This window comes from Rana temporaria, chromosome 5 (assembly GCF_905171775.1).
Source record: "Rana temporaria chromosome 5, aRanTem1.1, whole genome shotgun sequence".
Classification (NCBI taxonomy): Eukaryota; Metazoa; Chordata; class Amphibia; order Anura; family Ranidae; genus Rana; species Rana temporaria.
Genome location: NC_053493.1, coordinates 205,863,911 through 205,877,329, shown reverse-complemented (window position 1 = coordinate 205,877,329; position 13,419 = coordinate 205,863,911). Strand labels below are relative to the sequence as shown.

At 39.9% G+C, this 13,419-nt stretch overlaps 1 protein-coding gene across 1 annotated transcript in view; it reads left to right on the top strand.

Annotated features, from left to right (window-relative positions):
- The window catches only part of TMEFF1 (transmembrane protein with EGF like and two follistatin like domains 1), a 270,614-nt gene that overhangs the window by 224,642 nt on the left and 32,553 nt on the right, over window positions 1–13,419 (top strand). Inside the window, exon 6 of the mRNA XM_040353509.1 lies at window positions 11,390–11,538. Within this exon, the coding sequence (XP_040209443.1) occupies window positions 11,390–11,538 (149 nt within the window). The remainder of the gene's footprint in view (window positions 1–11,389; window positions 11,539–13,419) is intronic.

Here is a 13,419-nt window from a genome sequence, read left to right as displayed (position 1 = left end):
CCAGGTCCACAAAAGCTATTTACCATATTTATTGACGCTGCCTCTTTTAGGTGTAGGAAAACTGCTGAGCACCAACCTGTAGAATTTGCCCTTGTATGTTGGGCCATTTGTTTCACACCAATTTACAGCCATGTATATTGAAAAAAATAACACCTATGCAGACTTCCTAACACCAAGGGATGGGAATATTTAATAAGAACCACTTTCTTTAAGCCTCCTATCCTGTTTTCGGACAACCGGTGCCCATTAAGACTTCAGTGGGCTGCTTGTACGCTGCACCTGGAGGTTAGGGATGCCAGAAAAAAATGGCCTGTCCGTGGTATACGCACCTTAATGTCTGTGGGAGGCAGGCCTTATACAGGCCGTAGCCCCTAAGCCTTACTTTCTTCGAGGACATATAATTGTAAAAAATTGTATACGTTAATCTTAAAATGATTTAATAAATCAGGTAAACTTTAAACAAGAATTGTCAACACTAGAGTATTTTTATCTTCCTAATACATGTAGGTTTTATTCCCCCTCTATTCCTTACAGTAAAGAAACTGCTAATTCTGTTGTTCTTAAAATAAAAATTATCCATGCTTTATCTAGTAAATGTTTGCAATGTATAAAGCACAGCACGGCTCATAAATACATAACCAGGAAACCTTCTCGAAGGTAGAGGTTGCTATTGTTTGGTGTCTTAACAGTACTGAGATGAGACATCTGAACATGAGTAGATTTTACGACTGTGTATATAGCCCATGCTGGGCAATATAAACTGTTTGACAGCAACCTCATGAATGTTATACAGAGCAGAAATAAAATGGGATGCTTTATGAATACTTAATTTGTGTGCCATCCCCCATTATCTTTGACTGGAACAAATAGTCATCACCTAATTGTTGATTGCTGCCAGGCAGGGCGCTTAGTTATCCTTTCAGCCTATTCTGTTGAACATTGCAATTTCTTAAGAAACATATGATTTTCAGGCTTTAGGTTACACAACATATCTGGTTATAGTTAATAGAATGATTACATTCTATGAAAACTAAAATTAGTAAATGCGACCGGAAAAAAAAGTTCTAAGTTCTAAAATATCGTTTAAACAAACAACTGTCCTTTATTGACATTATGAACACGTATGAGTTAATGAAGTGATATTTTTTTCTCTTACTACCCCCCCATTACAGCTACATCTGTCCAATTGTTTAAAGTAATTGATCTACATAGCCCTTCATCTCTCAGTTGTCTGCCGAGTCTTGCCTCTTTTGTGTTCTTGTGAATATTCAACACACTCTTCCTTTGTGCAGTGCGCCTAATTGCTCATTTCAGATGGCACTGACAGGATTTTTCTGGCTTTTATGTGAATTTGACAGCACACGCCCTACACACAGGCTGTGTTTCTGATAGAAGCTCTAGCGGGCCTTTGTGGCATAGGGGTCTATTCAAAAGCTGCTAGTAATAATGCCAAGCCATCGCACATTAATGCAGAGAGGAGCGATTATGGAACTTGTGAGCAGCTTTTATGCATCCAGTACATACACAAATGAATGATGTGGTGTGCTAGGAATGCTGAATAGTTAGTACAGAGGTGCTTTGCTCTGTGCATAGTTTATCTTTGATGAAGACGCGTACTGTTTTATGGCGTGATCAGACACACTTTTCCCTCCTCAGACAGGAATAGATTTTTGTATCAGAGGCTTTCAAGCAGACGTTAATGAAAAAAAGGGGCAGATGTACGAAGGCAAATATCTATAAAATGATTACAGAACTACACAAAGGGTTTAATTTACTACAGGATTAAAGCATGTTTACTTTACAACATTTGGAAAGTGGTATTAAAGCTTAGTTTTTTGTTTTTTAACAAAAAAATTATACTTACGTGCAGTGCGCAGTGGTTTTGCACAGAGCATTCCGATCCTCTTCTTTTCGGCCCCCCAATGGTGCTCCTGTCTCCTCCCCTTTGAGCAGTGCCCACAGAGGAAGCCATTTGCCCTGGGGGCACCACTGAATGCTCGCTTCCATGCCATTGCCCTATGCGTCCATAAGACACCCCGCCATCGATCTCTCCTAATTGGCTTACTGGCTTCGATTGACAGCAGTGGGAGCCAATGGGCTCCCGCTGCTGTCTCAGACCATGAGGAGGTAGAATCCTGGGACAGCTGAAGCTATCCTGAACATCACTGTATCAGAGGGAGCTCAGGTAAGAATTGGGTAGCACACAAAAGGTTTTTTACCTTCATGCATAGAAAAAAATATTCAGCATTTAGAACCACTTTAATTTAGAGAATCAGGTGAGACTAGGTGAAAATTCACTGTGCAGAGAATACCACATCAAAAAATTAAATAATTTTATCTCACACATGATTGGATGATAGAAACCTGATTCACTAAGCTGAAATTCATGTTGCAAAGTGAACACGCTCTACTACTTTAGTAAACAAAACCTCAGCATGTGTCAGCTAAAACAATGATAATATATAGTAATGGTTTCCTTACATTATTAGCTAAGAATATTAGAATAAAACCTACCGAGTTAATATTACAGCACATGTGTAAAAAAAATATAACCCTTGTATTTTATGTCAGCCTAGCCTCTTTCAGGTACGGTTAGGGTTGCAATTTTCTATTTTCTACTTTCCTTTAGGTTCTGGGCCTAAGTGGTTGATTGGATTTTTCAATAGTTCTATATTGAAAACATAAGACCCATTTGACTTGCTGATGGTTGTTTCTGATTCGTTGAAGATTAAGCATTAAGCTTATCCTGTTAAACTGTCCAGGCAACTATGATATGCTGGCTCATGTATGTGGCCATTGATGCAACATACAATGCATCTGGAAATTATTCACATCTCTTCACTTTTTCCACATTTTGTTATGTTACAACCTTATTCTAAAATTGATTAAATTCATTATTTTCCTCAAAACTCTTCAAACAATACCCCAAAATGACAAGGTGGAAGAAATTTGTTTGAAATCTTTGCAAATTTAATAAAAATAAAAAATGAAAAAAATCACATGTACATGTACATGTAAGTATTCACAGCTTTCGCTCAATACTTTGCTGAAGCATCTTTGGCACCAATTACAGCCTTACGTCTTTTTGAGTATGATACTACAAATACCTCCATTTATGGATGATGGAGGTCACTGTGCTCATTGGGACTTTCAGTCCTGCAGACATTTTTTGTACCCTTCCCCAGATCTGTGCCTCGATACAATCCTGTCTTGGAGGTCTACAGTCAATTCCTTGGACTTCATGACGTTTGTGTTCTGACATACACTGTTAACTGTGGGACCTTACATAGACAGGTGTGTGCCTTTCCAAATCATGTCCAATCAACTGAATGTATAACAGATGGACTCCCATTAAGTTATAGAGACATCTCAAGGATAATCAGTGGAAACAGGATGCACCTGAGCTAAATTTTGAGTGTCATGGCACTTGTGATGTGATTTTTTCATTTTTTTATTTTATTAAATTTGCAAAGATTACAAACAAACTTCTTCCACATTGTCATTATGGGGTATTGTTTGTCGAATTTTGAAGAAAATTATGAATTTAATCCATTTTGGAATAAGGCTGTAACATAACAAAATGTGGAAAAAGTGAAGTGCTGTGAATACTTTACAGATGCACTGTAATTCCTACTGAATTGTGTAGCTTGTCAAGTCTACCCCCTCGCACACATTCATAGAAGCATTTGTCATTTTGTGTTTTACTATTTTGGCTTTCTACTTCCACTCTGAGGTAAAATGCATTTTGTCATCTTAGACCCCTTTCACACTGAGGCGCATTGCAGGCGCTATAACACTAAAAATATTGCCTGCAAAGCGCCCTGAAAGCACCCTGAAAGTGCGGCTCCATTCACTCTAGTGTGAAAGCCCGAGGGATTTCAAACTGGAGTAGTGCGCTGGCAGGACAGTAAAAAAAAGTTCTGCTAGCCGCATTGTTAAGACGCTGTAGGAGCAATGAATACACCGCTCCTAGAGCTTTCAAACTGGAGCGGTGCGCTGGCAGGACGGTAAAAAATAAATCCTGCTAGACGCATCGTTAAGACGCTGTAGGAGCAATTAATACACCGTTCCTAGAGCGCCCCTGCCCATTGAAATCAATCCTGAACCACCTGCAGCAGCGCTTTGCCAGCGGTTTTAACCCTTTTCTTGCCCGCTAGCGGGGGTTATTAGCGCAAACTAGGAGGCAAATAGCGCAGCGAAAACAACGGTAAAGTGCCGCTAAAAATAGCGGCGCTTTACTGCCGATGCCCCCACCGCCCCAGTGTGAAAGGGCTCTTATGGCTGTAGCTAATGAGCTTTGCAATTCTTCCTTTCAACTCCACTAGTGAAAAATCCAAACAAAAGTACACTTTTTTGCCTTGCATTAGAATTTCTTCCACTGTTACTTGCTGCAGCACTCTCTAATTTAAGAGCCACATGGAGGTAAAGTCACAGGCACACAAACTGATAGAGACAACTCTAATCCGATGTCGGTGGAGGCTGACCATCCAAACCAAAGTAACACAGTTATGTCGCTAGCCACCTAAACTTCTAAAACTAGGGACTGGCAAGAAGTTCTACATTGACCTAAAAAATCATTACCCCAATCAGTCTTAGATCATTTACTGGCTAGTGGTTGCTCCCCAGACATCGACTGACCCCTTTTGACCCCCAGCCATTTTATTTATTCTTTGGGTAGTCCCATCAATCCCTAATTTCCTTAGGGTTGGACTGATCTGCATGACCTCAGTGGTCCATATATGATTATTTTCTTTTTTTTTTCAACCAGTGGCTTGCAAAAAAAAGAAATCACTCCCCCATCCACACATTTGAGGAGTATGGGGAATCCTCCCACCAAGGTGTTGTATTCTGACAGGGGTGAGGCTTTCCCACCATTAGAATACATTGATCAGCGCTACCAGCTATAGACAGTGGTGCTGATCGAGCGGCCAAAATCTGACAGGCTGGTTGCAAAGAAGTCAGTCGGTAGACCGACACCTGTAAAGCCACTCTGCCCATACATGGATTGAAATTTGTCTGGTCCCTGCTTAACCGGCCAAATTGCATGGAGCAGTCACTAATTATATTAAGACAATAGAATTTAAAAACAAAAAAAAATGACTTTTTGAAAAGCCCAGCAAAAGGTGCAAATCCCTCTGAAAAAATAAAAGTTGGAGGTTTACTGCTATACGTAGAGATACAGTATATCTGACTCAAAATGTGTAAGCTGACAGATAAGGGTGCCATTTTTGGCAGGATTTAGAGTAACATATAATGAGCCACTCTTCCTCCCACATTGACCTGGTTGTGTCCTCTACACAGAAGACATTTTGAATTGCTCTGTTCCTGTAAACCTACACTCAAATCCACATCCAAGACCTGCATTTTACCGTTCTACTTGATTTTGAAGATGATTGCAATCCACAGTCCTCAGGGCACATCTTTGTACACAGTCTTCACATTGCCCTAATAAACTGTTGATATTTCTGTACACAGTGATACAACCATGGCATTTACAATATTTTATCTGTCAAGTGAAAAGACTCTCAAGTAAAATCAAAAGTAATCGCACACAATTGGCTCCACAATTTGGTTTTTTAATGCCTATTTCTTTCACCACTTTTCCTAATTGATCCTGTTGGCCTTTCATTGTTAAAACTGCTGTATGACAAGATACTCAACCTTCAGCTTTGTTCATATCTGCCAGTCCTATTAATATTCATTGTTGAGCCTAGCTTGTAGGAGTCAGCACACAATGTAAACAGCATTGCTATTGAAACCAGCCATACCAAAGCTGATGCTACTTTGCTGAATTTCTTTGATAAATAACCAAACAAATACATCCCGTGTTTTCATCAAGCAAGTTTAACAGAGATCCGTTTTTACTAAAGAAAAACTAAAAGCAAACAGGAAGCGCCAGCATATTTTCCCCAGTGCCAATTTTAGGCACAGTGATAAACTTAAATTTGTAGTAATTACCGTATTTATCTGGGTATAGCGTGCACCGGCGTATAGCACGCACCCAGTTCTAGGAGGGAAATTTCCTGAAAAAAAAATTACTTACAGTTTAGATGTCCCTCTTCGGTGTCTTGCCCGGCGCCCATCAGCGTCCAATCAGCGCAGTACACTCGGCCACGTTCGGCCCCTCTCGCAGGGCGTGGCCGAGCCTAGCCGAGTGTACCCGAGTGTACTGTGCCCGATATATGTCGGCGGCGGCGCTCAGAGACAGGGGATCGGCGTATAACGGGCACCCAGGATTTTCCCCTGTTTTTAAGGGGAAAAAAGTGCGTGTTATACGCCGATAAATACGGTATATCAAGGCCTCATGCACACTGGACGTTATAATACTGTTATAAAAACACCAGTAGTTTTGCAGTGAGTTTTTAATGTTTTTCAGCTTTTAGAAATAGCATTTTTTAGTTTAGTTTTAGCGTTTAAAAAAAAATAATTCAAAAGCATTTTTGAGCATTTATCCGCATTTTTCAGAGTTTTTCAACATTACAGCTGAAAAACTCCTCCCAGAGCCCACTAGTTAAGGTTTTTTTTTTACAGCCAAAAAACTTCCCAGACAAAAACAGTTGATAACAGCCTAAGTGTGCATGGACACATAGAATAACATGCAGGAGAGTTTATTGACTGTAGGAAAAAATGTCTCAAGCCAAAAATAGCATCTGTAAAACATCCAAAAACTTCCAGCGTGCATGAGACCTAGCTGTATAGGAAATAATAAAGTGAAAGGTAATCTTATCAGTGATTAATGGTATGAATATTTTGTATGTTTAAATACAAGCAGTAATACCAGTTATTGAATCCTAAATATGATACGCCCTTTTCTTTGAATGTGTTTGTTCGCTTATTGTTTAGTGTTGACTGAATTAAGTTAACAATGTATTAAGTATCTGGGTTTATTAGTGTCCGGGAGTATGCATCCAATCCAAGTGTAAAATTAGTTTTATATGATTCTTATAATCACTGACCCCACTTTGTGAGCTGGTTGATTTGAAATGTCTGCAAGCATGAAATTAAGGACTTAAATTAATCTAAGTATATAACTACTCTACTCCTCACACAAACAGACGTGTATTATTAGAAAAATCACAAGCACTGTAATAAATATAATTTCTCGATTTCAGAAGGAATACCTTATTGTTAAATAGCAAATCCTCCATTTGCCTCTACTGTAAGTCAGGCTGGTCATCAAGCAAACCTTACCCTGAGAGCCTGCTAGGACAAGCTGCTCCATCCTGACTGAGCAGTGCATGCACCTCCATGTCATGGTCAGGGGTCAGGCTCAGAGGCCAGTGGCTATAGCAGTGGAGAGGCTCCCATTGTCCAGATGGGTAAGTGCAGCTGCAGGTCATCCTTGCGGATGACACAGTCTCACCCCAGGTGCGAAGTCTATGCACTAACAAGTGTTCATCAGTGCTCCTGATGGTTGAGATGGTTTTTGCTGTGTGTTAGAACCAGGTCTCTAACCTCAGGATAGCCTCACCAGCAGTGTTAATTTCATTGACTAAAACATTTTCGTTGACTAAATTAATACTACTTTAGTACTAAAACAATTGAGATGCCTAAAATACGACTAAATAGAAATTTTATGTCAAAATTAACACTGGTCTTTAGTGCATGTTCAAACCTAAATACCATAAATAATAACATATTCAGTTTTTCACTCCAGCAGTATAAAATGATTTTATTCGACCAAAATATACTGGAGATTTTAGTTGACTAAAATGTAGGACATTTTAGTTGACTAAAATGTAATGGAGATTTAGTCGACTAAATATGACTAAAACTAAAACAATTGCAGAAGTCTAAAATAGGACTAAAACTAAAATGCCATTTTAGTCAAAACACGAAGACTAAAACTAAATCAAAATCTGCTGCCAAAATTAACACTGCTCACTAGGAGGTGAGCAAGCTGGGGTCCGGTAGGAGATATAGCAGGTAGGAATCAAGCAGAAGTGTAGTCAGTAAACAAGTTAAAGGTCTATAACCAGTGTTTGCAGGTTGGGATTAAGCAGAAGCATAGCGGAGGAACTAGCCAAAAGTTGGTAACGAGTGGTAGTGGAGATACAATAGCAGCATGAGTGGTAAAAGCGAGATATTGGCTGGAAAGAGCACAATAATCTTTTAAAAAGGAAGTGCAAAGGCATGGCTTAGATAGAAAGTTAATTCGAGGAGCAAAGAGTTTAAGGTTCAGCAGAAAGAGGGCACAAGGCAGGATTGTTCAATGAATAAGACAGGGTTTCAGTGGCTCAGCAAGAAGAGACATCACCAGATACTGCAAAGTTTCCAGGTTCAGACCCAGGGCCTGACATTCCTATGCAGTTAGTTAGCTATTTAGTTGTCTGTCTTCTATTCCCTAGTACCAGCACAACTTTGTTCATTACAAACCCAGTACCTCAATATAAGCAAAAGTTATCTCACAAGCTTGTGGTATGATTGATTGATTGATTGATTGAGGAGGCTCAAACCATTCCTAGCTTGTCATTAGGCAATGGTCCATAATTGGGAGGTTTGGTATTTTGTTTATGTTTATGACACTTATACCTCACTTTAAAATTAAAAGCAATTGAGCAAGTTTATCAATAGCCCTATGCAATTTATTTTCATCCCACATTTTTCAAGAGAGACTGTGATTTCTGAATACTCATCTAATGGCATTCCATGTCAGCTTGATGTTTCCTCTGCAGTAATGGTTTTGCAGTGTTGTGTTTGCTCAGAGGGTTAGGACCTTGAAGTAGCTCATTCTGACATCAATGCACTGAAAAAAAGGTCTGAAATATCCTCACTGAGCTAAGAGAAATGACTATCAGCAAACAACTTATTAAGCCGAACGCTGAAGCACCAGACCATATATTCCACAAGGTATAAATATATGGCTGTGATTATTTTGCTTGTGTTCTACTTAAGTTGAAAAATGAGGGTTATACAAGGTAGATTGGATAGAAAAATTTACTCGCTGTATTCCATAACAGAGCATGTATTGTGGTTACTTCTTTAAACAAAAAATTGTCATCCAGTATCTAAATATAATTTATTATAGCTACTGTCTCTATATAATTCTGTTAAGCCCCTTTGTGTTCCCCTCCCTGGGATAGCATGAAGGCTCTAGAAAACTAAACTCTGCTTATACACCAATACTACACTTCACACACAATCCTCCTTTTAAACAATGTATTTATTTATTATACTTGTGTCTGTCTACAAAGTGGCTTTAAGTGTATCTGTGGTCAATATATATATATATATATATATATATATATATATATATATATATATATATATATTTAAAGAATTGCACATTGCATTTCAGTTATTTGTAGCCTACTACTATTAATCAGAATATAGTCTTGCTACTATTAGGTCTCATTCTCATCGGGCATACTACGGTGCATGCCCATGTGTCCCCCATGCCACCTGCAGAGATGTCAAATTGGGAAAAGTTATGTCACCATTGACCTAAATGGGTCTGCCTGCATGAGGATGCACGGAACATCTGTAGTACACCCCATGCAAACTAAGCCTAAAGCTGTCCATACATGTAATAAAATTCAGTTGCTTCAGCAGGGACTGGCTGAATTTCAATCCATGTATGGGTACCCTGGTTGTTCAGAAGTCAGTCTATCAATAAACTTTAGTACAACCACCCTGTTTTTTTTTTCTGAATGATTAGTGTCACCTGCTATAGCCAGCAACACCGATTATTGTGTTCTGACAGATAGGAAGGCTCCGTCGTGAACACCCAATAGCACAGCAAGAGATCCTACTCAAATGTGTGGATGGGGGAATCAGCAATTTTTTTCGTTCAACCCCTGCTTTGGGGCAGGGTGGAACAAAGGCCTCTTCCCCCACCCTGGATAGGGTTGTGGGGGTCTGCTAACAGGTGATGAGTCATCCGTTGTTAAGGACATGGTGGGTTGTTTGCTGGCCCGCTCCTTAACAACCAGCTATTCGCTGGTTGTTAAGGACACCGACGACCAGCCGCTAACAAAAAAAGCTGGGCACCGGTGCTTAGCAGCTGTTAGCAGAGTTTAGGAGATTTTAGCATTTTTTTCTGTCTGCAAATCGCTCCCAAAAACACACAAAAAATGATTTAACAAGATTTACCTCTAGAAGCAGCTAGGAGCTTTTTTTTAAGCTAGTGTGGATGGAGCCTTAAATGTGGTAAAGTTGTGCTGCTTTCTATCATCCAATCATGTGCAAGTAAAACATTTTATTTTTTTATTTACATCAAATTAGGTATTCTTTACAAAGTAAAGCTTTACCGGTCTGGGTAAAATGCCCAGTCTATTCGCCCTTAGTAAATCCACTAAGCCACTGGAGGGAGAACCTCTGCATCTGCATATGACATAATGATACAATTGTGTACATCAAGCAAGAAAACATTTGAAAATCACAAATAATTTACTTTAACCCCCCTGACGGTAAACCCGAGCGTGACTCGGGGTTGGTTTTACATGTTAGGATCGGTAAACCCGAGTCACGCTCGGGCTGGACGGGCTTACCTTTCGCTGGATCCACAGGCTTGGTTTACTTACCTTGTCCCTGGATCCAGTGATGCCACCCCGCTGTGTGAGCGGGCGGGACCTCCTCGCTCGATTCACAGTCCCCGGGTGCCGCCGATCTCCGTTCCCTGCGACGTTACGACGCACGGGGGCGGAGAACGGCACCAAATTCAAAAAAGTAAACAAACACTTTACATACAGTATACTGTAATCTTATAGATTACAGTACTGTATGTAAAAAATACACCCCCCCCCTTGTCCCTAGTGGTCTGCCCAGTGCCCTGCATGTACTTTTATATAATAAAAAATGTCATTTCTGCCTAAAAACTGTAGATTGTCCAAAAGTGTCCCTTTATGTCAAAAATGGTTTTAGATCAGCTAGAAAACAGCGATAATAAATTATAATCACTTGCAGAAATGTGCGATAGCGATTTGCGGGGAAATTCGTCATAAAAAAAATAAAATAATGACAGCGACAATTCTGCAACTGCAAATTTCAGTGATTTTGAGTTGATTACATTATTGAATAATTTTTATTATAATTATATTATTATTTGTTATAATTATTTATAATTATTTATTATATTATAATTTATAATTTTGTTTTAAAAAAAAAAAAATCATACCCGGGATGCCTACAAGACTCTTGCTTGGTCAGATTTAAGTGAGTTATTTCTAAAAATTACAGGCCTACAGTATAAAACGCCAATTTCCTTGCAAAATAATTGTACCGCTTTTGGTACGTAATTCCAGACAGAATCATACTGCCAGGGAGGTTAAGCCAGGCTTAAAAATAAAAATGTTTATCCAGTACTAAAGGATCCTAGTTTCCCCTTTCCATTACACTCTTTATTTTTCCAGCATTATACAATTTTCTGCACTTTTTTTATCTCCCATAGGTGTGTATGTAATATAGACTGCAGTGGACATAATTTTAACCCGGTCTGTGCCTCTGATGGAAATTCCTACTCCAACCCATGTATGGTTCGAGAGGCATCCTGCCTGAAACAAGAGCAGATCGACGTCAAACACCTTGGAAGCTGTACAGGTAGACTTGCCTTTTAGTATAATAAGCTCAGTTTGAAGTGTTCCAAATGTATTGACTAGTGTCCTGTAGCCTAAGTATTATGTTTTTTACAAAATCCTGTATGCACAGGTTAGGTTTCATAGAGATTAAAAAATCCTGTAACTGTTCGGAACAATATAATGTAAGCAGATAAAGATTTTTTTTTAAAACCGTTTTTGTTTAAGCATAAGTATAATGTAAAATTTGTGCATGTTAGAAAGTAAAATTACATGTTTGCATGTTCTGTAATACAGGCAGCACAGTGGCTAAGTGGTTAGCACTTCTACCTGGCAGAACTAGGGTCATCGATTTGAATCCCAGCCATAGTACTACCTGCATGGAGTATCCTCCCTGTGCTGCCTGTCTGATTTTTCCACTCCAAAGACATGGTGGTAGCTTAATTGTCTCCTGTCTAAACTGACCCATGTGTATTTATAAATGTGAGCTAGGGACCTTTGTTTGTAAGCAAATACAGGGCTTTTTTTCAGGGGGAACTTGGGGGAACTCAGTTCCACCACCTCTGGCTCAGACCCTTTGGTGCCCACTCACCACAATCACTTGTAAACACAGAAGTCTGGTTTCTGTGTTTACAAGTGACCGCTCTGAACTCTGTGTGTAACCCCCTGAACTCTACACTATGTATGTAATGCAATCCTGGCATTTAATGCCCCTTTAAGACCCTTCTACTATTTGCGAAATTTGAATGGGGTCGTGGTTGAGTTCCTGCACCTATTTTTTAACAAAAAAAGCTCTGAGCAAATATATATATATATACCGTATTTATTGGTGTATAACACGCACTTTTTCCCCCCGAAATCAGGGGAAAATCGTGTGTGCGTGTTATACGCCGGCTGCCTTGGAGGGGAAGGAGGGCAGACGAAATAGACAGAGCCGAATCCCATGCATACTCTGCTCTGCTCACAGTCACGCCCAGTCCCACCTCCTAGCATTGACATCCAACCATTGGACCGGTGTTATGTCTATCATAGGAGCCAGGCCAAGGGGCAGGACTGCAAGCCGAGCCGAGTATACAGGAGATCCGGCTCTGTATATTTTAGCAATAATAAGGCTGCAGATGCACACTGACCATGCTGCAAAGAGGGGCAAGACTGCAGATGGGCACTGATCATGCTGCAAAGAGGGGCAAGACTGCAGATGGGCACCGATCAGGCTGCAATGATGGGCAATGCTGCAGATGGACGCTGATCATGCTGCAATGATGGACAAGGTTGCAGATGGGCACTGATCAGGCTGCAAAGAGGGGCAAGTCTGCAGATGTGCACTGATCATGCTGCAAAGAGGGGCAAGACTGAAGATGGGAACTGATAAGGCTGTAAAGAGGGACAAGACTGCAGATGGGAACTGATAAGGCTGCAGAGAGGGACAAGACTGCAGATGTGCCCTGATCATGCTGCAATGATGGGCAAGGCTGCAGATGGGCACTGATCAGGCTGCAATGATGGGCAATGGCAAGGCTGCAAATTGTAAGTTATTTTTTCCTGAAACTTCCCTCTTAAAATTAAGGTGCATTTTATACGCCTGTGTGCGTTATACGTCGATAAATATGGTGTATATATATATATATATATATATATATATATATATGTGTGTGTTTGTATAATGTAACATATACTGTGTTTCCCCCGAAAATAAGGCTTATTTTTGGGGTAGGTCTTCTCATGTAATGTGTATTTGCCAATTCTTGTTCCCCCTGTCTTCTCTCCCTCCCTGCCTGTCAGCTCAGGAGTCATTAGCATTTAACATTGTGAGTTAAAATGCTTGTAAAATCCTATAATCCACTCTATTACAGTACTATATAATGTACAATGTGAGTGTTTCTGTAATATAATTGTGCCAAATACC